At 57.7% G+C, this 27,711-nt stretch overlaps 1 protein-coding gene across 2 annotated transcripts; it reads right to left on the reverse strand.

Annotated features, from left to right (window-relative positions):
* Nucleotides 1-11: 11 nt before the first annotated feature.
* On the reverse strand, nt 12-26,945 carry AGPAT2 (1-acylglycerol-3-phosphate O-acyltransferase 2). 2 transcript variants are annotated; one of them, XM_070518400.1, is made up of 6 exons: nt 26,683-26,945; nt 4,450-4,583; nt 3,830-4,005; nt 3,492-3,587; nt 1,614-1,686; nt 12-793 (listed from the first exon to the last, which is right to left on the reverse strand). In XM_070518400.1, exons 1-6 carry the CDS (start codon nt 26,928-26,930, stop codon nt 618-620), a joined length of 903 nt encoding a protein of 300 aa, XP_070374501.1. In that variant the 5' UTR covers nt 26,931-26,945; the 3' UTR covers nt 12-617. The 2 variants fall into 2 exon arrangements, with proteins under 2 accessions (XP_070374501.1, XP_044634359.1); XM_044778424.2 differs by lacking the exon at nt 26,683-26,945 and adding an exon at nt 21,466-21,885.
* Nucleotides 26,946-27,711: the final 766 nt, after the last annotated feature.

Consider the following 27,711-nt stretch of genomic DNA (forward strand, 5'->3'; position numbering starts at 1 on the left):
CAACTCACCAGGTGCTTCCAAGAGCTTATTTATAAAGAACGACAACCGAGCGGTCCCGATTCAGCAGACCTGCTCCCCAAGGCTGGCAGGAGCGGCAGACCCTGCTTTCCGGCTCCCTGAGGCCCAGGTTGCATGGAGCCTGGCATCCTGGCCCCCCGAGAGCCCCGCCTCTCCCAGAGACCCTGATGCAGGCCATGGCTGGGCCCCCGGAAGCTGCTCTGCGCCCCACAGGCCCAGGCAGGAGGGTGGCAGGCCTCAGCTCCAGTCACTGTCCCGAGGCCACACCGCTCAGCCCTGCCAGCCCAGCCGGGGCCCCAGGCCTGCTCCTACACCTGGACCCTAGAGGCACAGGGTGGCCGAGGCCCTGCCCTCAAAGCCTGGGGAGGTGCCAACTGACTCTCTTGTGAGGATGTCAGGGGCCCCGGATGCGGGGTCGAGGACAGGAAGAGGCTCCTGTTTCTGGGGTCCGAATGAAAGCCAGGGGAGCGGTAGGAACCAGACACAGTGCTATTTGGCAGCCAGAACGGCGCAGTGGAGGGGGTCCCTCTGTCCCTTCTCTAACCAGGTCCTGCCCCTGCCCACCCCACCTTCAGGTCCTGTCCTACTCTAGGCCTTGGCTACTGGGCTGGCTGGGCGCCAGGCCCCACGGCATCCCCATTCTCCTGGGGCATCTTGGATATGCGGAAGAACGTGGTCCTCATGGCCTGGTGGCAGGTGTCCATGAGCTTGGGGACGTCAGTGACAGTGAGGCCTCTGGTGGGGATGGCATCCAGCACCTCTACCTTGACCGTTCCTGTTGGGGGGTCGAGCGGCATCAACAGTCTGGGGGGCTGGAGGCCCACCTGTGCCTGCTGCCCTGGCCCCTATGCACGACCTCCCCTCTCCCTGGGCCCCTCCCCTCTCCCTAGGGCCCCTCCCCTGGGCCCAGGTTGGGCTGGGTTCTTCCCTGGGAACCTGGTCTCAGAGGGTTTGCTTTTAATTGAGAATAATTGACACAATTACTCACACAGCTCCTAAGCCTGTACTTGGTGAGCCTGAACGACTGTGTATGCCCTATAAGCACCACCCAAGGCACAGAACGCCTCCTCCCCCAGAAAATGTCCCTCCAGGCAGCCCTCACCCGCCATTCCACTTCCATCCTCCAGGGGGGTCTCGGATGTGGGGGAGACAGCTTGGCTCCTCCCCTGCTGTCCTTCAACCTTGGACCCCACCTTCCCACCTGGGCACCAAGTGCCACGTGCAGGGTCTGGGGGGAAGGGGAGAGGCCCCGAGCTGCATGGCTGGTGGGCCTGGGGGTACCTGGGAGGCTGCTCCCCTGGGACTCAGGCCTGGATGCACTGGCTCAGAAGCCCACCCTCGGCACAGGAAGCGCCAGCCTCAAGTCCCCCAGGCCTCTGGGACCCTCAGTTTCTTCATCTGGGAAATGGGCTCACTAGCACCCACCTCACAGGCCCTGGCTGGGACTGGATTCCTTCCTTCCTCCTTTCCTTCCTCCCATGGTCGCTGAGTGGCAGCAACCTCCCAGAAATGGGAACCATTCTATGGGGGGCCTGGTGTTGCAGTGACCAAGGACCGCCAGTCCCGTGTGTGCGCGCAGGTGGTGGGGGCGCTACCTGAGGTGAAGAGCTTCGTCCTGGAGTTGTAGAAGGAGGAGAAGCTGGAGTACACCACGGGGATGATGGGCACCTACAGACAGGAGGACGCGGGCAGCCTGAGGACCCAGAGCCCGCCCCAGCCCGCCCTCATCCCCAAGGGCAAGCTCGTGGAGGGAGCCCTGCCTGGCCACCCGCCTGCCCCCACCTTGGGGCTGCCCACGGCACCCGGAGAGGTCCCAGGATGGGCACACTGTCCTGCCTCAGGGCCCTTCCCTATGCTGATCCCTGGGCCTGGAACACCGTTCATGCCCTGAGGGGCCCAGAGTTCCAGAAACTCATCCTGCACATCTTCACTCAAGCATCCCCTCCTCCAGGAAGCCTTCCTGGGCTGGCACATGTCCATCTGATTCATGTCTGTGCCCCCCGCTGGGTCCTCAGGACTGCCCAGGGGGGAGGGCCCTGTCCAGTTCAGCTGGAGGAGGTGACTGAGGTTTTGCCGCCCACCCCTCCCTTCCCAAGCTTTCCTCCATTGGGAGGAGGCCGGGGCAGAGCCAGGGGAGGGGCAGGGCCTGCTGGGATTCCTGGAAGACAGTCCAGCGGTGACTCCAGCGTTGTAAAGGGCACCTGAGGGCAATCATGAACCCCGGGACCAGCAGAGGACTGGGGGCAGGGGCTCAGAGCCCAGGCAGGCTACAGTCTGGCAGGTGCTGGTGGGAGATGGAGAGGAGGGGGCAGGGAGAGGACAGGAAATGATGTCGTCTGCTGGCTGAGGCTGCCACTGCCCCAGCCCCCCAAGAGGCACCTGTATCTCCCCTCTCCTCTCCCATGACCCCTTCCCCATGCGAGCGGCAGGGGAAAGTGGCATTAGCCCCAGGCGCTTGGCAGGAGTGCCCTCCACCTCCTGGCCAGAGTGGCCGCAGGCCCAGAGCATGGGAGAGCCTTGTGTGGGCTGGGCAGGCCTGGGATCAGAGCCCAGGCTCCCGCCCCCAGCTCCAGGCTCCTCCACGCAGCTTGCCAGCGCCCATACCCCATGGCATCAACTGGGAGCCTCTGGAAGGAGGGCTCCCCAGGTCTTGCTCAGGGCCAGGCACCAGGGGGCGCCAGAGGCCACATGTCACAGGTGGAGGACAGGCGCAAAGCAGATCCCTGCCCAGCTGCCACCCAAGCTCCATCTGCAGGATGCAAGTCCCGTCCCCTGACCCCGACGATGGCTTTCCCCTACACCAACTTCCCAGCACAGTACCAGGGGCGGGACAGGGTGCCCTTCACCCACCAGGAGACCCTGCCCCTGGACGGGTGTGCCCCCTGCCTCTCCTGGTATCACCCCCAGACCCCAGGACATCTCTAGGACAACTGCACCCCTGGAGGCCGAGGACCAGAAATGTACAATGTCCCTCGGTGGAGCTCACAGTCCACTCTCCCCAGGCCCGTCTCCGCCCCCACCCCCCCAGCCGTGGGCACTGCTGGTTCAGCCCACTGCCCACTCCCGCCCAGCCAGGGGTGCTGGGGGACTGAACAGGCCCTGAGCATAGCCTTCCCGAGAGGGCTCAGCCAACAGCCTGCTGCCTCCGCCTTATAACCCAGCCCTGGGCTCCCTCGGGGGGGCCTCTCCCCTGGCCACTTGGAAAGGGGGTGCTGGAGCTGCACGTGCTGCGTTGAGCTGAGTTTGCCCGCTGGCCACTGGGCCTCATCAGGCGCCAGCCTTAACGCTTAGGGCGGGAAGGGGCCCAAAGGACTGCCCTCCGAGCAGGTCAGGGACCAGGGACCCTGCCCCATGGCAGGTGGGCCGTGAGCGCCAGCAGCCCCTGCCTGGCCAGGCGGGTCACCTTCAGCCTCAGGCCGACGTGGACCTGCTTCCCCACCCCCTGCTGCCCCAGGAGGGTGAGGCCTGCGCACCTGGGCCTGGATTGCCAGGTGGAAGGCGCCTTTCTTGAAAGGTAGCAGGTCTCCATTGTCATTCCGCGTGCCCTCAGGGTAGATCCACACTTTGAGCTGGAGGAGAGAGGAGGCAGCTGCCACAGGGATACACCCCACAGCCCTGAGGCCACCCGCGGGGCGCCCTCCTCACCCCTGCCCCAACTTCTCAGCCGAGACCCCGCTAACAGCTGAGGCCTGACTCTCCTGCATGCGGTTTGCAGACGTGCGGGGGTGACGCCAAAAGCAAGGTGCGCGTCAGGTCTGCTCTGACACCTGCTGTCCCACCCTCCCTGGAGGCCCACGCCCCGGGCACTTACATTCTCCCGGACCAAGCGCTCGCCCACATCAGCCATCACGGTCATGGCGGTACTGGAGCGCTGCCGGTTGATGAAGACGACGCCCCCGAGGTACATGATCAGGCCCAGGGGCCCCAGGAAGAGCAGCTCCCGCTTGGCGATCTGCATGCAGCGCGGGGGCAGGATCTCCATGAGGCCTGTGGGCAGCCACCGGACACCAGACGGAGTGAGAGAGAGAGCGAGCAGGTGGCTCAGAGCCGGGTGGCCACCTCCCCAAGGAGGGAGCCAGCCCTGCACCTTGACCACCAACAGGCCTGGCCAAGTCACGCCTTCCCGCTGGCCACCTGGGCAAGTCACTTGGCCTCCAAGCCTCGGTTTCCCACCCGTAAAGGGAGGGTGCTCTAAGAGAGCTCCCGGCTGTCGGGGAGCCGCAGAGCCCTATGCCCAGCGCCAGGCACATGTGACCTTGTCCCTCATTACCTGTGGCTGGAGGGGGGCACAGGGCCCCCTGGCCTGGCCCAGCCTCTACCTCCCTGAAGCAGCCCCCATGCCCCCTCCCCGGGGACCAGGCCGGTGTCCCGGGCCCAGCCCGTGGCTGGGAAGGGCCAGCCCTCCCACCAGACCCTCTTGGCCCAGCCTACCCATCATGTCCAGGATGCTCTGGTGGTTAGAAATGATGACACAGGGGTGGTCGACTTCCAGCTTCCCGCGGCCCTTTATCTCAAAGCGAAGGCCGTATGCGTACTTGAAGGACCGAACAAACCAACTGATGATGCTAAGAGGGAAGATGGCACCAGTGAGCAGAGGTCCCACTGCCCTGCGGCCCCGGCCTGAAGGCCTGGGGAGGAACCAGAGACAGCAACACAACAGAGAGCCCCGCAGCAGATGGAGCCCACACCCACCCTCTCGTGGGCTGGCTGTGTGACCCAGAGCTTTCTTCCCCTCCAGGAGCCTTCAGCTCCTGTCCCTCAAGGAGATGGGGACTGCTGCCCTGCTTCCTGCCACCCAAGCCTGCGGCCGGCGGGAAAATCAGGAACAGAAGGAGCAAAGCCTCCGGGGCCCGGACGCCTGGCAAGGGGGAGGGCGCCTTCCACATCCACATTCCAGGGGCCTGTCCTTATCCTGGGCCCTCCCTCACACCCCTGCTAGCTCAGCCAAGTGGGGGGCCCAGCCGGGTCTGCTGCTCAGTTGTGACGGCAACTGACGGACCCGACACAGAGAGAGAGAGGTCGGTGCGCCCCTGCAGAGGAGGCTGGGCGCCCACCCACACAGCTTGGGGAGGAGACCCGGTCAGAAGTGACCATCCCCTAAGGCAGCGCCACACTGGGAAGAAAGGGTTGGTACCAAAAGGAGACTTTTGCAAGGAGCCAAAGGTTGCTTCCAGAATGATGGGAGAGCCCCGCCGACGAGACCAGCATGGCCAGGCAGCATGGCGACGAGGCTGCTGTCACTCCTCGCCTGATCCCACAGAGCAGTGAGTGTACCCTGGTCCCAGATCGAGACGCGGCCTGCAGAGGCTCATGGCTTGCCCAGGGTCTCACGGAGGGAAGGGAGTGGAGCCAGGATGTGTGAGGGCCCGGGACTCCTGACTTGGAAGCCCACGGCCTCCGAGCCCCTGTTCCTGGCAGGTGGCTGCCCCGGAGCACCTGTGCCCTTGAGGGGCCTCGTCCAAGCAGCACGCGATGGGCACAACGAGCTGTGTCCAGGGGCACTGTGGCTTCGCGCTCTAACTGTCCGTAGGGACTGTAGGCACTGCCTGGGCACGGAGAGCAGAGGGAGGAAGCGTGGCCTCCACCCCCTGCTCTGCAGGGATGCTCTGCCCACATCTGGGCCAGAACAGGTGCCAGGAGGGGTCAGCCCACGAGGTGACGGATCTGAGGTGTGCGCTCAGTGCTCCGCAGCTCCCTGCAGGACCCCTGGGTCCTCCCATCCCCAGTGGGTGGGTGCAGATGTGCCGCCCGAGGGCCAAGGGTCCCTGACTCAGAACTGCCCCCCTTCTCCCAGAGGATTTGTGCACCCGCCCTCCCGACACCCCCAGGCCATTGGATCCCAGAGCTGGCTCTCAAGAGAGCAGACTCAGGGCCAGAGCCTTGACTCAAAGCCAGACTCGGGTTCTTTGAATTGCAGTTAAATACACATAATATAAAGTTTACCATCTTAACCATTTTCAAGCGCACACTTCTGTGCACTGAAGCAGGAAGTGCTTTCGAGTTGTTGCGCAATCACCCCCACCATCCATCCACAGAACGCTTTCATTTTCCCAGCCCGAAACCCTGTCCCCATTAAAGACTCACCACCACCCCCCCCACCATCCCACAGCCTGTCCCGATGGATGTAATCCCTCGAGGGCCCTCACATGAGTGGAGGCCTAGAGGATTTGTCTGTTTGTGTCAGAAAATCAGATTCCTATCCAGCCGCACCTCTCACAGAACCTGCGTCCTGGGAAGTATCATTATCCCATGTTGCAGACGGGGAAACTGAGGCTCGGGGAGGCGCAGTGGCTAACTCTGGGCTGCTGTCACGGTTAGACCAGCGATCTGTCCCCAGATCTGGAAGCTGCTCCCTCCTCAGATCTGCCAGCTGGGGCCAGCCCTGGCCACGTGTCCCCTCCCACTCAGGGGCCGGCCAGGCTGGCAGGCCCCGGACCCTCGCTGGGAGAACCGACTGGCTGTTTCACCTCTGGGAATCTCAGTTTTCTCATCAGCAAAAGACAGCTTCCTGGGTCACTGTGAGGACTGAAGCAGACACGGAGAGGCCATAAGCAGGCACTTCACAAAAAGGAAACGTAATTGTCCAATTGACATCAAAAAATTCAATCTCACTAGCCATCAAAGAAATGCAAATTGAAACAAGAAACCATTTTCATCTTCAGCTTGGCACAAATTAAAAAGAGTGACAACAGGAGGTGTTGGCCCAGAGAATGGAACAGCTCCAAGGACTGCAGGCCAAAATGAGAGCACAGACACAGATGCTTCTGGAAGGCAGGTTGGCAGCACCTGGCAAAAACGACTAAGAGGGGCTGGCCCGGTGGTGCAGCGGTTAAGCGAGCACGTTCCGCTTCAGCGGCCTGGGGTTCGCCGGTTCAGATCCCGGGGGCGGACATGGCACTGCTTGGCACACCATGCTGTGGTAGGCATCCCACGTATAAAGTAGAGGAAGATGGGCATGGATGTTAGCTCAGGGCCAGTCTTCCTCAGCAAAAAGAGGAGGATTGGCAGCAGATGTTTGCTCAGGGCTAATCTTCCTTAAAATTAATTAATTAAAAAACACAAACACTTAAGAAACCCAGTCCCTTTGTCTCGCAGTCCTCTTTGAGGAATGTATCCTAAGGCAGTTCCAAGGATGGTGGCAGTACTCACGTGTTGTCTGAATTACAAAAATCTGAGAACGCCTAAATACCCTCCAGTTAGTAGAAGAGAAGTATATTCGGGTTCATTTCACACCCTGCTGCAGCAGAGGAAAATGACAACCAAGATCTGCGTCACTGACTGCGAGGGACACTCCTGTGACTTCTAGCAGTGACCACCTATGGCTCGTGTTTCTGTATCTGGCTGCAGAGCAAAAAGCCTCAGCTGCATCTGGAAAGGGACAGTGATTCTCTCTGGTGGTGGCATTTTCTGGCTCTGGTTTTTCTTTCTTTCTTTTTTTAAATTCTGGTGAAATATATGCAACATAAAATTTATCATTCTATCATTTTCAAGTGTTCAGTGGCATTAGGTACATTCACATTTTGTTGTGCAGCCATCCCCAGCATCTGTCCCCAGGACTTTCCTCTGTTTTCTTTCTGTATCTAATGTAAGGGTTGATTGCATCCTGTTGTTGTTTTTAAACTACGAAAGATACTGTGTACACACCTCAGCCAGTAGGCAGAGCTGAGCAGGGGTCCTCTCCACACTTCTTCTCTGGCCTCTCCTGCCCCAGAGTCCAGGTGGCCTGGCAGAGACAGTGCTACCAGGACCAAAGGCTCTGGGAGGGACAGAGAGGCAGCCCCGGCTGCCCCAGGAGCTGCAGGGATCAGAGGCCCCCATGGCAGCACACTCTCTGCATTTTTGCAAATAATTGCGCTCATACAAACTAAGAAATACAGCAGCCGGTGTGATTACAATGAGCTGTGAGAGAGAGGTGCACCCCGGGAGTGGAAAAAGGCAACAGCTATGTCCTCAAGGGGACGGATCATTCTCTGCAGGTGGCGTACACGCGGGTACCCACTTTTCCTTCTCCTAATGTCCCGTGTTTTCAAGGTTTTCTGTAAAAGTGGTGAGAAAATATTGTGAAAGATGACACAAGTGGACCCATATTAAAATAGAGCCAGCGCTGCCATTTCAGAGGGACTGCTTTCATGTCTCGTTTTCTTTATCTTCCAAATTGGACCAAACTGCCAACATTCCAAGAAGTCAACAGAACAAGAATAATATCTTGTCTATAAGAATGGATGGCCCTGGACTTTGCTGATGACCAGATTGATAATCAATCAATAAACTACAAGTCTAGCCTTTTTGCCTGATGATCAAACCTCAGGCCATTCTAAGAAGTACAAAGCCAGCCTCACTCATCGAGCACCAATGAACTCTTCTTTAACACAACTCACCTCCTCCTCCCTTTTTCCCATAAATGCCCTGGGCCCCTCTCCTGTAATCAGGACACTGTTTGGGTTTCTACCTGAACCTGTGCTCTCCAAATTCTAATTCTTTGACCCCAAATAAACGCTTTGCCTCTTGAACTGGTTTCTGTTTTTGTAGGGTGACATACGGTGTCAGAAGTGGGATCTGAAATGCTCTCGCCTTTGCACACTGGCGTCCTCTGGAAACGGACTCGGTACCAACACGAGCCCGCTTGTGTGCTCCCCACTTCCATGGTCGGCTGACTCCTCTGCTCATGTGACCTCTCGGGCTCAGACCTCCCTCCTTTTGGTTGAGGTCAGTGCCTTTTTTGGTCGAATCAACCGCCCATGACACCACTGTCTCAGTGCCAGCATGACGGCCATTGCTGCAGGAGGGGCCTTCCTCAGCAGTTTTCCTTGGTTAGTGAGTCCTAACCAAAGTAAGAGATTTTCCTAATGTCATTTTTATTTGCACGCTTTTCTTAACCTGAGAGTTTTCCAAGAAGCTCCTCCCCTGGGAACTCCAGCTGGTTTTATATTTAAGGACTGTGGTCCTTCCTCTTGTAAACTTTTGTTTACAAAAGCGGACCGATAATACTAAAGATGATTTCAAATTACAGCAGCCACTTTGGGGCTCCTTTGAGCTTCCAAAACTTGTCTTGTTGCACGCTAGATTTGAGAACCATGGACCAAGTTAAATGCAATCTTCAATCTCTAAAGAGTCGAGTGCACCACCTTCCAGAACACCTGCTTAAAAGCCATGGTCTGGGAAGCTGTAAATATTTACAAGTAACAGCAAAATCTTACTAAGCTTGTCTGGTGTCCTGAGAGCTTGGCTTGGGAACCACTGGTTTGGGTACTGCAAAATACGGTCAGACAGAAACGTGGCTGCACCCCACTTGCAGTCAGAGATGGCTGGACAGAAACACGGGCTGAACTCCATCTGCAGGTGTGGCCCCATCAAACTGCAGCCAGCCTCAGGGGAATCACACTGGCCATCAGAAGGCACATTTCAACGAGATGAGATCATTTAAGAAGTTCACCTTAAAGTAAAGCCTTCAAAATCCCAAAATAGCCTGACTGAAAGTTTTGTTGTAAAAAACTAACGAAAAATTAAGATATAAGAGATACTTAAAAGTCTGTTAATGGCTTTACAGACACCCCCATATCTACATTTGAAGGAGAGCCCCCACATGGGCTCCTCCCAGAGTTAATGAGACTCTGAGAGATTTCCAGAGAAATTGCTATGTGATTCCCTTAAACAGTCAAAGGTAAACTAAAATTAAAAATTATTTAAATTGCTTCATACTGCCAGGCATATTTACTATTTGTCCCGGCTAAAACCTGACAAGATATCTGAAAGAATTTAGTAACTTATGATTAGAAATTTGGCCAAATGGGAAGCCGATATTCAGAGCCTGACGGGGATTGTTTTTTATAGGTCTTTTTCCCTAAGGTAAAGTAAAACTATTGCCCAGAGGGAAAGAAGCAAATTAGGGACGATGCGGTTGGACAGGCAGATGAACTATGACGTCATTTAAGTTACAACTTAATCTGTAACTGACTGACTTTCTGAGGAATTGAGAGCGACTATCCTTATCTTCCAAATCTTTGCAAAACTGGAACTGCAGCTTTCACCAATCCCCAAAACCTCCCCTATCTATCTCAAAAAGCCTGTAACCTCTCCGGGAACTATTATCCAGACCTTCACCAATTCCTAAGACTGAAGGAAAAAAGAGAAAAACAGCTATAGAAGTTCCCTTATCCAAAATCTAGCATCTGAAGTGTCTTCTCCACAAATATCAGTAGAAAAAAGCTTTAGACATCTAAGCAGATAAGCTTAATTTATTCAATCTGTCAGAAACAAAATCTGGATTCAACCAGTCTTTCATGACGAGTGAACTCTGTATTACTGTACCTGATGCATCACAGTAATTTTTTTTAAAGATTTTATTTTTTTCCTTTTTCTCCCCAAAGCCCCCCGGTACACAGTTGTATATTCTTCGTTGTGGGTCCTTCTAGTTGTGGCATGTGGGACGCTGCCTCAGCGTGGTTTGATGAGCAGTGCCATGTCCGCGCCCAGGATTCGAACCAACGAAACACTGGGCCGCCTGCAGCAGAGCGCACGAACTTAACCACTTGGCCACGGGGCCAGCCCCCATCACAGTAATTTTAAAACAATAGCTATGGGGTCTCTAGGTGTGTGTCTCTACATATGAATATTATATATATGTGATATTTTGCTACCTCTGGATGGTATAATTTCTAAAAGAACTCTATTAATTGGCTTAAAGAAAGTACTTAAATAAATTATTTCTAAATATAATAAAAATTAGGGGCCGGCCTTGTGGGTGAGTGGTTAAGTGCACACACTCCACTTTGGAGGCCCGGGGTTTGCTGGGTGTGGACCTACGCACTGGTCATCAGGCCGTGCTGAGGCGCGTCCCACACAGAAGGACCAGAAGGAGCTAGGACACACAACTACGTGCTGGGGCTTTGGGAGGAAAAAACTGATGGCTAACTTTGCCTAATATCTCATGAAGCTTTTGGAGGCAATCTAAGCAGCCTTACTGAGAACAAGTAAAGTAAATAGAGCCAAGAAAGATAAAAGTTTTGGGGTGAACTTTTTAATAATACTTTTGTGTTATGGTATATATACTTAAAGGTAACTTCAAAACCTTTTGATAACTTGAAACCTTAGAATTTTGTTAAATTAAATGATGGAAATTTATTGAGTATCTAGGTCATTTCCACATAAGATAAAATATTAGACATTAATTACTAAACATAGATTTACCTACCTTTGGCTTCTTTTGTTTTAGGAAGATTAGCCCTGAGCTAACATCTGCTGCTGATCCTCCTCTTTTTTTTTGCTGAGGAAGACTGGCCCTGAGCTAACATCCGTGACCATCTTCCTCCACTTTATATGTGGGACGCCTACCACTGCATGGCTTGCCAAGTGGTGCCATGCCTGCCCCCGGGATCTGAACAGGTGAACGCCAGGCTGCTGAAGCGGAACGTTCTCACTTAATCGCTGTGCCACCAGGCCGGCCCCTACCTTTGGCTTCTTATTACAAACAAACTAGAATAATACTGGATTTATTAATAAACATGTTTTGTGCCGTGCTGAGAAATTTCCTATGAGAAAGCACGTTTCTAGACAGTACTTATAAGTCTGCCAATCCACAGGATGCTAAGGTAGAAGAATAAGGGACCCATCTCGTATACAAGGAAAGTAAGACGTGTGTCTTCATCAAAGGAGGGATAAGAAGTGGAGATATTTTTGTTTGTTTGTTTTGTTAAAAAAGTAAATTGTCCTGGGGCCAGCCCCATAGCTGAGTGATTTAAGTTTGTGCGCTCCGCTTCGGCAGCCCAGGGTTTCGCTGGTTTGGATCCTGGGCGCGGACATGGCACCGCTCATTAGGCCACACTGGGGCAGCACCCCACAGAGCAGAACCAGAAGGACCCACAACTAGAATATACAGCTGTGTACCGGCGGCTTTGGGGAGAAGAAGGAAAAAAAAGAAAGTAAATTGTCCTAAAATACTAGGAAGGAGGGAAGGCATCAGACAAATTCTGAAAGTTAAAGAGAAAGTTATAGAAGGTCTGTGGAAGAGGAAAGAGGAAAACTGAAGAAAGAGGCCTGTGCCTGGTCAAGTTGGCCAAGACTGAAATGAACTTAATTAAGTAAATGGGCTTTAATATCGAAAGGAAGCTAGTGCAAAAATTAGAATTTGGTTTTCTCTTTTTTTTTTTTGGAGGAAGATTAGCCCTGAGCTAACATCTGCGGCCAATCCTCGTCTTTTTGCTGAGGAAGACTGGCCCTGAGCTAACATCCGTGACCATCTTCCTCTACTTTATATGTGAGACGCCTACCACAGCATGGCCTGCCAAGCGGTGCCATGTCCGCACCCGGGATTCGAACCAGTGAACCCCGGGCTGACGAAGTGAAACGTGCAAACTTAACCGCTGCGCCACCGGGCCAGCCCTGGTTTTCCCTCTCTTAAAAGGATAATTTTTTGGGCTTTTAGTCTGCTCTTGATAAGGAGATTATGAAAGATTTCCTTCTTTACTTGAGTAAGTCTAGCTAAAAGGCAGAAATCTTATGTTTTGTAAAAATAATTTTCTAGGTTCAAAAAGCTGAGGTCTCTATTAAAAGAGCTAGGGTTTTTTTCTTAATTGTTTGACTTTCCATGATTGCCTCTCTTTCCCATCTTCTGCTGCCACTTTGGATAAATGGAAGTGAAGCCTTGTTTCACGCGACCTATGACCCTATCTGGCTAAGCGTTTTAAAACATTCTGATATTTTTGACAAACTTCCCCAAGATTCAAATCCTAAATAAAATCTTTCTTTTGACCTGAAAGTAACTTTGAGAATTTCCAGTGGGACCCAGGGACTTCTCAAAGAATTCTCTCTTCCCATAAAGAGGGAAATACTAAACGAATTAGGCATTTCGTATGTTAAGTTGCATGCGCAGCATAGTCAAATAAATGATGGTAAACCTTCTTAGGTTATACTGCATGGGTAAACATTAATATAAGTGTTCTAAAAATTATATGAAATTCCTAAAAATCTCATATATCCTGGTATAATTCTACTCATTATCTTAAAATATGTGTTACAGAAATAACCAAATTTCCTTGTCAATTGCATTATTATCAGATGTTTAACCATGCCACTTTACGTCTTTTGTCATCTATAGATAGTTTTTGTTTTACTGTGATGCTTTTGCAAAAATGTTTCATCTTCTGAGAGATTCATGGAAAGGACTCTGACACCTACTCCACAATAGTTTTCTGATGAAATTTCAGATCACAAAACTGACCGGGATTTTAAGAAAATCTTTCCTCTTAAGCTATCATCAATTTGTTAAGATATACCTTTGTGAACAAAAACGAATCATTTCCTTTTTCTCCCTACCTGATCCCTCCAGAATTCAGAAACTCTCAGTGAGTATTCTTATTTTCACTTATATAAAGAATCAGACCATGTTTTTAACATAAACAAATTAGTATTACTGTGATCATCTTTGGCAAACAATGAGGGTCATTGTGGAGAGAAACATTACGTTGCACCTTTGTAGACGCTGGATTCTAGTCCTGTGCACTGTCTTTGAGGTTTTGTTATACACCTGTGGACTGGGCTCCCCTGGCCTCGGGTATTGCCTTTAGTCATGCTGACTGCTTGCGACGTCCTCTTTGGAAAACATGAACTGAGCTCACGTGGGACGGTTACCGGCAGATCAGCGTCTGTTGGTGCACACCCTTCTGCTGGTCCCTTCTTGTCTTATCTGAGTACCACCAGCCACTGTGAGTCTCTAATATTCAGGCCCCTCATCAACAGGTTGAAGCACCCCTGTCAGATTCCACTCTAAAGGGTGCTGTTGGTCACAGTCAAGAGCCTGGTGACCGGTATTCTGGAAGCATCATCCAGGAAAGACAGCCCTCGAGCCCCACTGCAAAGGACCTGACCAGGCGCTCCTGACCACTGACACAGCTGCAGGACTAGCAGGCACTGACCCTCGGAGATACATCTCCCAGCTAAAGTAGGCCGCACCTGCCATCCTGTCCTGTGCAAACGCCGGAGGCCTCCACGTCCAACTGCCTGGGAAGAGAAGCAGCCGACGTCCGAGGCAGGCAGCGCTCCCAAGATGACAGGCCCAGGCCTGAACACCTTTCTCTCGCTGTTGCTTCTTACCTTATTTCTTCCTCTTTCTTGGAAAGACAATACTCTCATCCATGTCTCCCAATCTATTACAAAAGGGGGAACTCGTCCTGACTTTTGGGTCTGTCATCAGATGCCCCCTTCCGTGCAGGAACATAGAGAAGACCTTATACATTTAACCACCATCTCTCCACCATTTCTTCCCTCATTCCTCATGCTAAGTGTCCAGAAGATCTTGCCTAGTCACCCACACCGCCAGAGCTTTAAGAGGGAACATGGGCCACTGTTGTAAATACCTCTTGTTGAACTCGGGGGAACACCTCCGGCAAGGCAGAGACGGAACTAGACGGCATCTGAGCACAAGCCGAACCGTCAGCTGCAGGGATCTCTTCAGCCGGCTGCCCTCAGGCATCGCCTCCTGGTGCAGGTCTATCTCCACTTGGGACTTAGCGCTTTGTCTGTACAGGAATTCTCATTGTTGTAAACCTTTGTCCCCACTGCACAGCTCGATGTCCTAACCACACCTCTTACATAACGAGCGCTTGGCACTTTGAAATGACTCCTAAGGCTGGTGAGACTTCACGGAACGGCAGAAGATACTGGCCCTTGAAAGAACTGGACGCAGAGCCTTTCTCTGCCCTGGTGCCCTTGTTGCTCAAATGGGGCCTGAAGGCTCCTGAGGAAGGCACGTTCCCTCCGACACGGGACACGACATACAGGAATGGGCCTTCCTGGCCACAAGGGACCAACGGGGCTTTGATGGCTGAACAGCAATGCCTTCCAATAGTCGGTCAGCAATGCTCTCCAGAGTTTGATGAGTGATGCTTTCAGAGAAAGACCTTGATCAACAGGGGAAAATGCAGAAGATGACCTGAGTGGATCCATATCAAAACAGAGCGGGAGGAGCCATCTCAGAGCAAGTGCCTTATGTCTTGTTTTCTTTATCTTCCAAACTGTACCAAACCACCAACATTCTAAGAAGTCAGTAAGGACGAGAGTACTGTCTGCAAGGACAGACGGAAGTGGACTCTGCTGACGACCACACTGCTACCCAATCAACGAAGGACAGGGCTGGCCTTCTGCCTGATGATCGATCCTCAGGCCAATCTAAGAAGTGCAAACCCAGCCTTGCCTCATCCAGCACCAATGAATTCTTCTTTAATACAACCCACCTCCTCCCCCTCCTCTCTCCCCATAAAAACCCTGAGCCCTTCTTCTGCAATCGGGACCCTATTTGGGTTCCCACTTGAATCTGTGCTCCCTGAGTTGCAACTCTTTGATCCCAAATAAACGCTTTGCCTCTTAACCTGGTTTCTGTTTTACGGGTCACATGCCACGTAACACTTCAGTCAACGACGGACTGCGTCTACAGTGGAGGCCCCGTAAGATTAGGACCATGGAGCCGAGGTGTGCAGCAGACTGTCCCATCCGGGTCTGTGTGAGCAGACCCTATGATGTCCGCACGCCCACGGAATTGCCTAACCACACACTTCTCAGAACATCTCCTCGTCACTAACAGACACATGACTACTATCATTCTGACAGTGTTTTCTCAAAGAGGAAGGAAGTAAACCCAGCTTTGCAGGGGTTCCTGCAGCCAGCAGACATATCCGGGCACCCAGCATGCACCACCAGGCACCCGGTGCCCGGGCAGAGAAAGCCGGTCGGTCCTTGCCCTGGCAGAGCAGAGCGCGCTTCTAACAGCAGAGGCAGGAGGGAATCCCCCGCCCCTGCCCCCACCCCTGACATCTGCTGAATGCTTACCATGCATCAAGGGATGCACATGAACCACTGCCTTCTGTTCCGACAACAACCACGCTGGTCCACTCACGCATTATACCCACCCTACAGATGAGGAAGTGAGGCTCAGCAGAGTTAAGTGACTTGCCCAAGGTCACACAGCAGGGAAGCCAGGATGGGCTGGAGCCAACCTCTCACCTGGCTTTTGAAAAACGTGTGAAAAATGCCAGGCAGAGGGCATGGTGGAGGCCGAGAGAGGGCTCGGGGGGTATAGGGGTTCAGAACCGCAAGACGCCAGGAGCTCATTCTGAGGCCTCCTCCCCTCCCCCGGGGACTCCAGAAGCCCCAGCCGAGCCCCAGCAGGGCTGGAAGCCGCTCTGTCCTCCTCCCCCAGCTGGAAGCTCAAAGCAGCCCTCATGCCTGGCTGCCCGCTACCCAGCCCAGGCCTGGGCCTGAGTGCCAGCCCTCCCGCGCCCCAACCCCACACCTGACCGAAGTGCCCTCGCCCCAGTCACAGGGGGCAAGGGCTGCCCCTCCTTTCCCCCATAGCAGCCAGGGCCCCAAAGCTGGGGGCAGGTGTCACCAGCGCTGATCCTGGGACAAGGTCACACAGCTCTGGCCACTATCTTACATCCTGCAGCCCCCACTGCATGACCCCACCACCTGGGGGAAGCCAGGAGGGGTGGAGCCAAGGTCACCTGAAGCCCCAGTGGCCCACGGCCGGGTTGGGTGCCCCGCCTGGCGCTCTGGAAGCACTGCTGCCAGCTGCCAGGTGGGTGACTGGTGCCAGCTTTCCATGGCAAGGCAGGCGGCCTGGGAGCAGACCCCTTCCACGTGCCTCCTCCAGCAGAGCAGGTGTACCGGCCCTTCCTGGGCCGTTCTCAGGAGCCCTCCACTTAACTCCAGGCGGGGACCCCCGGCCTAGAAGTGAGCACCATAAACGTCACAGATGCTCCTGGCAGCTGGCTGAGGACGTCTGGGCTCCTCCCTTGCTCTAGGTCACACTGCCTGGATTGAATCCCGGCTCTCTTCTCATGCTGCGACCTTGGGCAACACACTTGACCTCCCTGAGCTTCCGTTTCTGCCTGTGAAATGGGAGGCTGTAGAGGGACTAAGTGTGACGAGGCTGGGACGCCCCATGAAACCTGCGGGACCCCAGCGCCCTCCATAAACAGCAGACGTGATGACGATGACACAAGCAGCAGAGAAGAATCCAGAGTAAATGAAACCAAGAGGCCCCTAGACCCGCCCACCCCTCCCCCAGCCACACCTGCTCCAGGCAGCAGGGAGGCAGCTCAAAGCCCAGCCTGGGCCACCTGCTGACCTTTGCCCTTAGCCCCTGGACTCCCGCTAGGTGGCTCCTAGGAGACTGGGACAGCTGTTTCGGCCGAGGCATGCCAGTCCTCAGACAGATCCCACAGGATTCGTCCCGGGAGCGAGGGGCTTGGTAGGGCTCCCTTAGGGCAGTCCTGCCAGGAAGGCAGCACAAGAGCCATCGATCTGCTCAGGCCCAGCGAGGCCACCTGTCAGGGCACGGGCGTTGTCCAACAAGTTTCCAACGAGTGTCATATGAGTGGGAGCACAGGAGGGGGCGGGGCGGGGGCGAGGGGAGGGAGGGCCTCCAGCCTGTAAAGGTGGCCAGAGGGGTTAGGAAGGGACTGCAGGAGTTGGGTGAACATGAGGACACTAATGAGCTTTACTCCCGGGCTCGCTGGAGCTCTGGTTTCCGGGCCTCCGGGAGTGCAAAACACACCCAGGGGAGCGCGTCTACCCCTCACCATTCCACCCCAAGCAAAGCAAGGAAGACTTTCTTTCAAGACCAGGGCCCCAGGCCAGCCCCTCTGGGCTGTGGGGGGCCCCAGCGGCAGTGTGTCTGCATCCACGCATCCCCCAGGGCCACGAGTGGAGGCAGCTCTGGCTAAGAGGCTGGGCCGTTCCAGATTCAAACCCTGAGCAGCATCAAATCCCCCGTCTCTGTGGCCGAAATAACGCCCAGTCTTCCCTCCTCGATGTTTCACATGGGCACGGGCTACACAGATGGGGTGCCTCTCTGCCCCGCCTCCCCTGCGGCTAAGAGCTTGGCCGTCTGGGTCCCGGCCTTTAGGACGGATGCGGAAGCACGCAGTCCAACCCTCAGAGGCCCTGCCACAACGGTGGCACGCTGGACCCTGAGAATGATGGGGCCACAGGACAAGGAGCAAAAAGCTTTCTGTGGCCCTGGGCCCCCCAGCTCTGGTCTCCTTCGGTGCATGAAAAAGTTAACTCTGTTGGTTAAGCCGCTATTATTACGGTTTCCTAACCCTGCAGCCAAACCGAATTCTAATACACATGGCTTCCCTGGGCTTCACCTTCCTCTATCAAACGGGGTAATAAGGGCATCTGCCTCCTGGGATGAGGAAACGTGGCCTGCCACCCTACCCTAGCCCTGCGCACAGGGCACTGACAGCCTGGGAGGGTCCTTGGTATCAGGCCCCCAGCCTGGGTAGAACAGAGTCGGCCTCAGCTCTTCTGTTCCTGTCACCGTTTCCTACATACTCAGAAGCCGGGTCTAAACGGCAAAAGCCTCCTTGGGTGCTAGCCCAGAGCCCCAAGGGGAGGGGCCACTGCTCAGGGGAAGATGGGAAAGCAGGGGAGGGGGAGAGCAGGGCTGCTCCTCCCAGGGCTCAAGGCTTGCCCAAGGCCTGCTCTGCCGCCTGAGGTGACCACGGTGCTGCTGCAGCCCCCGGTGCCGGTGGGCACAGAGGAAAAAGGAAAAGCATGCGCTCTGCACTCGCTCTCAGTAGGTCTGCATCCGAGCTGTGCCAGGTCCCAGCTCTAGGACCCTCCTCCCGCCCTTGGAAGCCTTAGTTTCAAGTTGCTTCTCTGAACCTCAGCCTCTTCATCTGCAAAACAGGACACATAATAATTCCTGTTCCCAAGGTTGAGGCATCTGCAGCGCACAGTAGGTGCACAGGAGACGGAAGTGGAGACAACAGCATCATAGGCAAAGGATGGCAAGCAGAGTCCTTCCGGAAGTCAGGGTGGGACTGGAGAGGGGAGCAGGTGGGCAGCCAGGGTGCTCAGTCATCCCAGGACACACTGGTCCAACTTGGCATATCCTGGCCCAGGGTGGGCCTCAAACAAGGGGCCAGGGAGCCTGTCCGCTCAGCCCCCTCCCACACAGTCACCTCGGTCCCGCTGGGTCCTGTCCCTGCACCTCGGGACTGGAGTGATGCAGTGCCTCTGCATTCTCTGCATTTCTGAGCGTCCCCCACGGCCACGCCCTTCAGGGAACTCACATGTTCACAGTGCGCCCCACCTCGACTCTGCCGTCCCTAACCCCATTCTTAGCCATGGCTGGGAGGCATCGCTGTGACCCACCCCTGTGGGATCTGGCAGTGCAGGGGAAGGAAGCTGTGGGCCCCTGGACCCCCAGGCCCACCTTCTCCCTGGGGAGAACAGAGCTCCTGCTGTTACATCCAGAGCAGTCCCTTCTCAGAGCCTGAGTCTGGGGGCTGCCCCGGGGAGGGGAGGGGAGCAGGCAGCTGCCCCCTGAGCACCCTCAGGGCCTCCAGGGTTCAGAAGACAGCTTTGTTGGCCAGAATCTGGGGTGAGGCTGGCAGCTGAGTCCGGCTCTGGGCTGAGAAGAGCAAGCCCAGGCCGGCAGAGGCCAGAGGACCAAGGCCGGCAGGAGCCAGTGTGACCAGCCTGCCAGGTCCAGCCACCTGTCCGAAAGGCAGAAGGGCAGCTGGGACCTTCTGAGTTGACCTCTGGGAAACAGCTTTGAAGTCCAGGAGGCAACACTTGAAGAACAAGTTGGGCCTTTTAAAAGACAAGGAAGCAACTTGTAAGGAGGCCACCTGGGGAGGGGCAGGGTGGCCTCCTTTCACGCCCGCTGAAACTCGCCTGCAGCTCAAGACAGCCAGGCCCAGGGCTGCCTACTGCCGTAGAACTAGACATGCCACCCTCCTGCTTGGCTCTGGGAGGACAGCAGCCCCTCCAAGGAGCCTCCTGGCCTGCTGCTCCCTGAACCCACCACCACCTCCCCCTGCTTGGCTGAGGAAGGCTCCTGCCTGCAGGGAGTCCCTGGGCCTTCATCTCAGGCCAGGCCTTCCGAGATGTACCTAGACTCAGGCATCCCTATCCTGGGGTGGCCGGGACCCAGCCCTGAAGACTCCCTATTTCTGGAAACAGGCCTTCTCCTCCCCAGGGGGCACTCCATTAACAAGACTGCCAGAAGGACACCACCTAGCTGCCCCTGGGTCTTTGCTCCCCGGGGAGCTGGCCTGGGCCATTGGGGGGATGGGGGGGCACCATAGACCTATCCAGTGCCCACCAGGCCCTCCAATCTGAGTCCTCACTCACACCGACTCCTGGTGCCACAGGAAGCCATGAACCCCAAAGGCAGGGCCTGGAGGACCCATGAAGTGTGGGCCAGTCCGAGCAGCATCAGCCAGCTGGGCCGGGCAAGGACAGAGATGGTGGAAAACCAGGAACCCTCACCCGCTGCCCTGAACCACATGCATGGTGGGGCCTCAGGGACTACAACATCCCCACACCAGGCCACAGCGAAGAGGCCATTGCAAAACCCACAGAGAGAAATGTTAGCAACAGCCCCCAGGAGGTCCAAAACTAGGAGAAAGGGTAAGAAGGAGCCCCCTCTCAGGCAGCCACGCCCCCCAGCCTCTGACTCGGAGAGGTCCCCAACCCTCTGGTCAGGCCAGCCTGACCCCCCTTTACCACCCCCGCCCGGCCTAAGAACGCAGAGCTCTGCCACGCCGGGAGGCACCCCGAGGAACATTCCAGCCACCACCCACTTCTTTCCCCCATCGGGCAACCCCCCAACCTTCCGGAGCACGGAGTCTCCCCACCCTCCCGAGAAGACGGCGGAAAGGGAAGGGGGAACCTGCCCGCGCGCCTGAACACAGGTGCATCCATCACCTGGCGCGTGGGCGGGAGGGGGGCTGGAGAGAAGAGAGGGACGCCCCACGCCCCAGCGCGCCCGGCCCGGGGGGGTGGTGCTCCGGCAGGGCCGGCCCTGGGGCAAGCCCCACCCTCCCGGCCTCGGTTTCCCCAGAGTGAAGCAGGACTGAGCCTCTCCCAGCTCGGCCGAGTCCCCTTCCTCTCGGAAAGCCGCTAGGCCATCCGCCACCCGGCACGCCCTCCGCTGGGCGCAGGGACGCGGCGGCGCCAGAGGCCGAGACCAGCTTAAATCCCTGAGGGTCTGTCCCTGGGCCGGGGCCTCCTGGCAAGGGCGCAGGGACATTGTGACGCCGGCTCCCGGGGACCTCTGCCCAACCCAGCCGCGCACTCAGTTCCGCTCCCCCCTCGCGCGCCCGCCCGAGCCGGGAGAGGCAGGAAAGAGGGAGAGGAGAAACAAAAGTTAGGGAAGCGGAAGCGGGCGGCGGCCGGGCGCTCCCCACCCCGCGCGCACCCCCGAACCGGGGCGCTGCCCGAACCCCAGCCAGGCGCTTCTCCGCCCCCCCCCCGCCACGGCCCGGCGCCTGGTGCCCCCGCCCCCCGCCAGGCCCCTTCCCTCCGCGCGCCCCCCCACCCCGACCCGGGCGCTCCCCGCGACCCCTGCCAGGCGCTTTCCCCGCGGGCGCTCTCCCCAAGCCTGGGCGCCCACCCGACCCCCGCCAGGCGCTCCCCCACCCTGCCCCGCTGCCTTGCCTCATGTTCTCCACCGTCCGGCCACCGTGGCGCAGCAGGCAGACGACCGAGGCCACCGGGGAGACCACGAAGCAGAGCACGCAGTACAGGGTGATCTTCGTGTAGAACCTGGCCGCGCGGTTGAGCTGCACGAGCAGCAGCAGCAGCAGCAGCGCCGCGGTGAGCCACGGCCAGAGCTCCATGGCCCGGACGCGCCCCGACGGCGCGGGCCTGGGGCTCCCCGCCGAACTCCGACTGGCGGCAGCTCCCCCTCCTCCCCGCCCGGCCCCGCCCGCGCCCCTTATTGCGAGGGCGGAGGGGCGGGGCGGGGCGGCCGGGGTGGAGCGAGGAGCTCGCGCCAAGGAAGAGGCTAGGTGCGGCGCGCCCCGCCCCGCGTCTGGCCCACCGCGGCCGCCGGTCTCCCCGCGCCGGCGCCGCCCCGCCCCGCCCCGTGTCACCCGCCCCGCCCCGCGACACTCCTCCCCCCGCCGCCAGGTCCCTTAGCCTCTGGCGCCGCGCCCCTCTCCAGCCCGTGCATCTTCACTGGCAGGTCGCCTGGGCTCTGGCACCGCCCCCCATAATCTGGGCCTCCTCGCCCCGACCCATGTCCCCCACCTCCTGCCGTCCCCCCGCCGTGGCCGCCACCCTTTCAGCCCAGACCACAGCTCCGACGGCAGCCCGAGGACGCGGCCGCCCGTGCCAGCCCAGTCACCACAGAAAGGGGCCATGGAACCGCGCCCGAGCGAGCTGGACCGGCAGCCTGTCCCTTCGGGTCCCCTCGGGCAATTGCGGGGAGACCCAACTGGCCCTCGAGCCACCTTGCTCTGCGGGGCCTAGTGGGTGCACTGGACTCCTGGGGTGGGGACGGAAGGAATGGGGCGTGTTTCTGGGCGTGGCTGGGGGGTGCCAGGAGCAGCATGTCCCTGGTCTTGGAGTGGGGCCAGCGGTAGATATCAGGCGACTGTGTTCACATCAGCTCAGCGGGTGGGCCAGCAGCCTATCAGGGCAGGGGTGCGCTTGGCCTGGGGGGGAGGAGGGGCCCACTGGTGTTCCAGATCATCCCCTGGGGGGGCAGCTCTCAGGTCTCAAAGCAGAGCCAGGGTGTAAAACCAAGTTTTCTCTCTGAGCAAGTCCTCCACCTGGTGGGCAGGGGTCCTGTGCTTGCTGCAATTTACAAATGCCCACCTGTGTCTGGAGCTCCTAAGGGCGTTAAGAGTGACATTACTGGCCTCTCCGTTTTTACAGATGCAGAAGTGACCTGTTACTGAAATACTTCACTGACGCCACCCAAAACTGCTCTGTTTTTGCTGATAAATACAAAAACTTCGTTCCCAAGACGAATGGGGCCCTCTGGCCCTGAGGGAGGTGAGGTTTCTCTGCATGGCTTAGTAGCCCAATCACAGGTGTTGTCCGGTTTTCCGGAAAGTGGAGCATCATTCATTGCATTACACCAGCGGGCGTTTTACAATGAAAACTATCAGAGCATTCCCCAGTCCAGTCTTTTCCAAGTCCGTCTGGCCATCTTCTTGCATCAGTTTAAATAGACCAGCTCTTTCTACTCCTTGAACAGGATGTTGCCACCGCTCTGCAGGGGTCTCCCCAGAGTCCCCAGGAGACTGGGCGCTTGTGCTGCTGTGGGCGGAGACAGCAAGGTTCTGGGAGAGAACGTTGGTGGGGGCAGGTGGATGCCCTACAGCCAGTGCTGCTGGAGGGAGCCAGGCAGAGAGGCGGGTGCAGGCAGGTCACCGGGCTGGCGGGCTTCTCAGAGCCGGGTCGGCGATGTTTTCAGCCCGAGGTCCTGAGAGGGTCCTTATGGGATGAGTGGAGACCGGTCCTCACAACCTGAGTGCTGGGCAGAAAGGGCTGCTTTGCCTTTGGGCTCTGGTCCTTTCGCTCCCGGCTGCCCTCCCTTTCCAAGGAGCCTCACCCATCACTCACATCCTTTCGCCTGCCTCACATTCTTCCTCGCTCTTCCTCCCACGTTGTCACACCTTTGCAGGCTGTGTGTCCGCTGTCCTCTCCCCCAGCCTGGAATGGCCACTCAACTGGGACTGGCCTGTTCCATTCACTGTGTGACCAGCTCTGGGAACAACGACTGGCACCTCTCAAGAGCAAATGCCTCCCCATTTTGCAGATGGGGAAGTGGGACTCCCAGAGGTGAGAGTCACCAGTCAGCAAGGGACAGGGGAGGAGGCTGACCTCGGTCACTGGATCCCCCACCTGCTGCCGTGGGAAGGTTGCCTGGTGCTGGGTGGGCTGCCCTGCCCTCCTGCTCCCAGGGACCGTGGTTCATGACGACACTGTTGTGTCCTCAGACAGATGGGGAGGCTGTGACCTCATTCCACCTCTTTCCCAGTTCCGGCCTCCTCTTGGGGAAGCGTTGGAAGAAAATGTGTGCTTTTCCTCCTCCAAGAGGGAGGAGGGGGGCGGCTGGGGGCTGGCGAGCAGCTCGTGGAGGGGCGTCAGTCTCCATGGGTGTGAAAACAAATATTTACTATTTTATGGTAATATCCTGTTTGGAAAGCTAAGGAAGACTCTCTGTTTCTGGAACGTGAAACCTCAGAAAGTCTTCTGGGTTGGAGATACTGAGAGAAGAGATTTTTCTCTAAAATCAGTGATTCTTAACTAAGTAGGGACTGGGACGGGTCCTACGCGGCTCCTCCCAAGGGCCTGGGGGAAGAAGGGAGGTGCTGGTTTGCTGGGCGGGGAGGTGCCGGGGTCCTGGCTGACCTCTCAGGGCCCCGAGTCCCCACAGCTACCCAGGGAAGGTGCCGGGTGGGGTTGATGCTGAGTCAGTCCCATCCCTGCTGGACAATAGCTGAGGGCCCTCCTGCGCATTTGCCAGGACCCAGCCAGACAGCATGTGACACCAGGTGACACAACCAAAGCTGAGCTGGCACCACCTCCTGAGGCCCGCAGGAGCCCACAGCCAAGGGGAGGGAAATGTCACTGGGCGCTGGGAGCTGGTGGCACAGGGCACACTGGCTCTGGCGGCAGAGCAGGCAGAGGCTGACCAGCCCACCTGCCTGTCCACCCGTGGCCTCCCGCGGCCGGGGTCGGAGCGGGGCACTGTGGTCTTCATGTTTCTTGGGCTAGATTGGGTGTCTGGAGGGAAGGGCCAAGACTCCCCGTTTCTGGAAGCTGAGACAAAGCAGAACTGTGTGACTCCTCCCTGGCACGTGGCATTAGGGGCAGAGGCGGGCAACCAGCCTTTGAAGTCCAGTGATCTGGCTTCAGACTCCAAGTTGCCCGAGGCACCTGAGCCTCGGTTTTCTCATCTGTCAAAGGGGATGCTTATCTCACCAAGTGTGGCTGAGATGAAAGAGTGCCAGCCCCAGGCCTGCTCCTGACTTTGTCTCTCGCATCAGGAGAAGGAGGATTCCTCTCCCTTCGAACCGGCCCTGGAGAGACAAATACCAGGACGAAAGCCTGGGAGGGGAGAATGTCTCAGCAATGCTGAAGGATCATGGCTGGTGTGGACGGGGAGCAGCTGATTGCAAAGCTGGTCAGGGAGTGTGGGGGAGGAGCCCCCCATGAGGCCTCTGCCCCCTCTGGGGCATCTCCAGGAGGCTGACGTGGAGGCTGCACAGGAGGAAGGGAAGCAGCGAGGAGAGTCAGGCCCTGCATGGAGGGGCGGCGCCTGCGTGCGGGCTAGGCTGCCCTGGGGCCCTCAGGCAGAGCTGGCCTGGCCTACATGTTTTTGGACCTCGTGGTGGGTGTGCCACAAGGCACAGAGGCCATCCCGCCACCTGTAAATAAAGCGGCCTGTGAATCTTTCATGGGCTTGTGCTTAAAAATAGATGAGGTGTGGTGTCTGGGCCCGATTCCCAGGTCTCCGCAGTGGGCAATGCCAGGACCACAAACTCCCCAGGGAGACAGGGAAGGAAGGCAAAGGCCTGCTGGCTGGCCAGGGCTCTGGGGGCTGCTGGCCAGGGCATGTGGAGCTGGTGACATGTGGCCCAGGCTCAGGGGCCAATAGGAAATCACCATCTGGATGTACTGCCCAGAGCTCCTGGGTCACAAGGCTTGGGGGAGGGTCTGGGAGGGGCAGAATGAGGCCCTGCGTGATCCTTCTCTTCCCCAGAGGGAGTCTGGCCTGGGACACAGAAGGACAGAGCGAATGACAGAGGGTCAGGGCGGTGCCGTCGGACAGAGCAGGGAGACAAAGCCCCAGGAGGAGCTGGAGCTGGAGGCCCCTGGGGGTGAGGCCCGTTCTCTATGGGCCCCTCACCTTCCCAGAGGAGCTGGGCCCCTGAGCCAGCAGTCCCCATGGACGGCCTCTCGTGCCCATGGCTCATGCGTCTAAGCTCCAGCCACAGAGCCTGGCCCCCTAACAGGCCTGCCAGCCTTCCTATAACATCAGCTGGTACCCCGGGTCTCCGATGGGTCCCCGGAGATGGCCTCACCCAGCCACTGGACAGACAGGAACACAGGGCCCAAAAGAGCGAGGGGACACCCCCAGTCCCTGGCCCACATTACGAGCGAGAGCCAGAGTTTGGCACAGGTGCTGGAGCCCAGGGTCAGACGTGGGCAGGCCGGGCCTGTCAGTGCTCTTCCTCAGGCCACCTCTCCTTTGGCCCAGCTGGCATCCGGTCTCAGTCAGCTGCCCCAGGGCTCCCCAGGCCAGCCAGCGGGACGGGACGGGGCTGGAGGCCAGCAGACCGCCCCCGGCCTGCCTCTCACTGCTGGGGATGGAAGAGGCACCAAGCCCTAAAGCGGGGGGCCAGGGCTGGGGTGTCGTCTCCATGCGAAGGCCAACGACCTGCCTCTGACGGTGAGGGGGACAGGCCGGGGGGCGGGAGCTGGGGAAGGATGGAGGGGGCAGGTGGGGAGGGCTCTGCCCTTCCCCTGAATATGGTGCTGTCCCCACCTGACCGTGGGCCCTGAGTCCAGCCCTGTCCCTCTGGTTGGGATGTCCGTCAGCTCTGACGGCGAGCCCCGCCCGTTATGTGGTCCGGAAGGGCCTTTGGCGTCACCCTGGCAAACCCAACCTGAGGACTCAGTGCCCTGGTTTAGGGAGCGATTTTTCCCTTTTCCTCAGGGTGGTCCCTCGGCCAGATGAGGCGGAAGGTGGGAGGCCGGGAGCTCTGCTCTGCAGAGACCCGGCCTGAATTCCGCCCGCCGTCGCTGGCCGGTGACTCTCCCCTCTGCGGCCACCGTGTCTCCTGGTCAGTGGGGATGATAAGGGACTCGGGGACATGAGGCTCTCAGGGGGACTGTGGGACTGGGGAACCTCACCTGGCATGGGTCCCTTCTGCTGCGCTGCCTGTCCGTCCCAGGGCCACACTCCTGGGTGACCCAGGGTGGCCCACACAGGGCTTCCAGGGTGTCCTCCATCCTCTCCAAGTCCGGCCCAGCCTGGGCCGCAGGAACCTGTGCTGCCTGTGAGGGTGGGGGAGGAGCCGGCGTCCCAGGGTCCTGCCAGGCCCTCGCCTCTGCGGGCAGAGGCGGGTGGCTTCCGGTCCCACCACCGAGCTTCCTCCCATTGGTTCACTCTTGCTGTTCTTTGTTTCTGTGCCTGGCCCCCTGAGGCCTGTCCGTGGGGCTCCCTGCTGCATCCCCAGGGCCTAGAGGGGTGCCCGGCCCACAGCAGGTGCCCCACAAGTCTTTGGGAGCCAATAAATAAGAGAATGAACAAGTAAGGGGATAAGGGAATCCCCCTTACGAGTCCAGAGGAGCAGCCTGTGGGCCGTATGAAGCCTGCCAGCTGGCGGGAAGTCGGGGGACCATCGGAGGGCCTGGCCTGCTGAGCTGGGTCCACTGCCCACAGGAAGGGACCGAGGGGCTCTGGAGGTCATTGGGAAAAAGTCCCCAGCAGGAATGGTTGACATGGTTCTGTGCAAGCACAGCGGCTGGGGCTGGGGTGGCTCTCCGCATGGACAGCCAGACATAATGCCACAGTCATCGAAACGGGCCAGGCGCAGCCCACCTGCCTGTGGGCCTCAGGGGCCTCTGCGGGTCTGTCTGCCCTCCCTCTCCATTTCTTCTTTTTCCCCTGGAGACCCCCTTCCCGGGCCTGGGTGTCTGAGCTCTTGCCTGTGCCCCCTGTGTGCATGCACACACACACTCACTCAAACGAGAGGGTGGCGCTGGGGCGAGGAGCAGCTCCCCAGGATGGGGGGTGAGTCAGAGTCCCACCTCCATTCATAAACCGCAGTTAAACTCCAGGTGAATTCATGACCTAAATAGAACCAAGGAGCACAGGGGCCGTGGTGGGAGCGGAAGCCAGGCATCGGAGATGAGGGAGAGCACCTGGGTGAAGAAGGA

Source organism: Equus asinus, chromosome 10 (assembly GCF_041296235.1).
Source record: "Equus asinus isolate D_3611 breed Donkey chromosome 10, EquAss-T2T_v2, whole genome shotgun sequence".
NCBI lineage: Eukaryota > Metazoa > Chordata > Mammalia > Perissodactyla > Equidae > Equus > Equus asinus.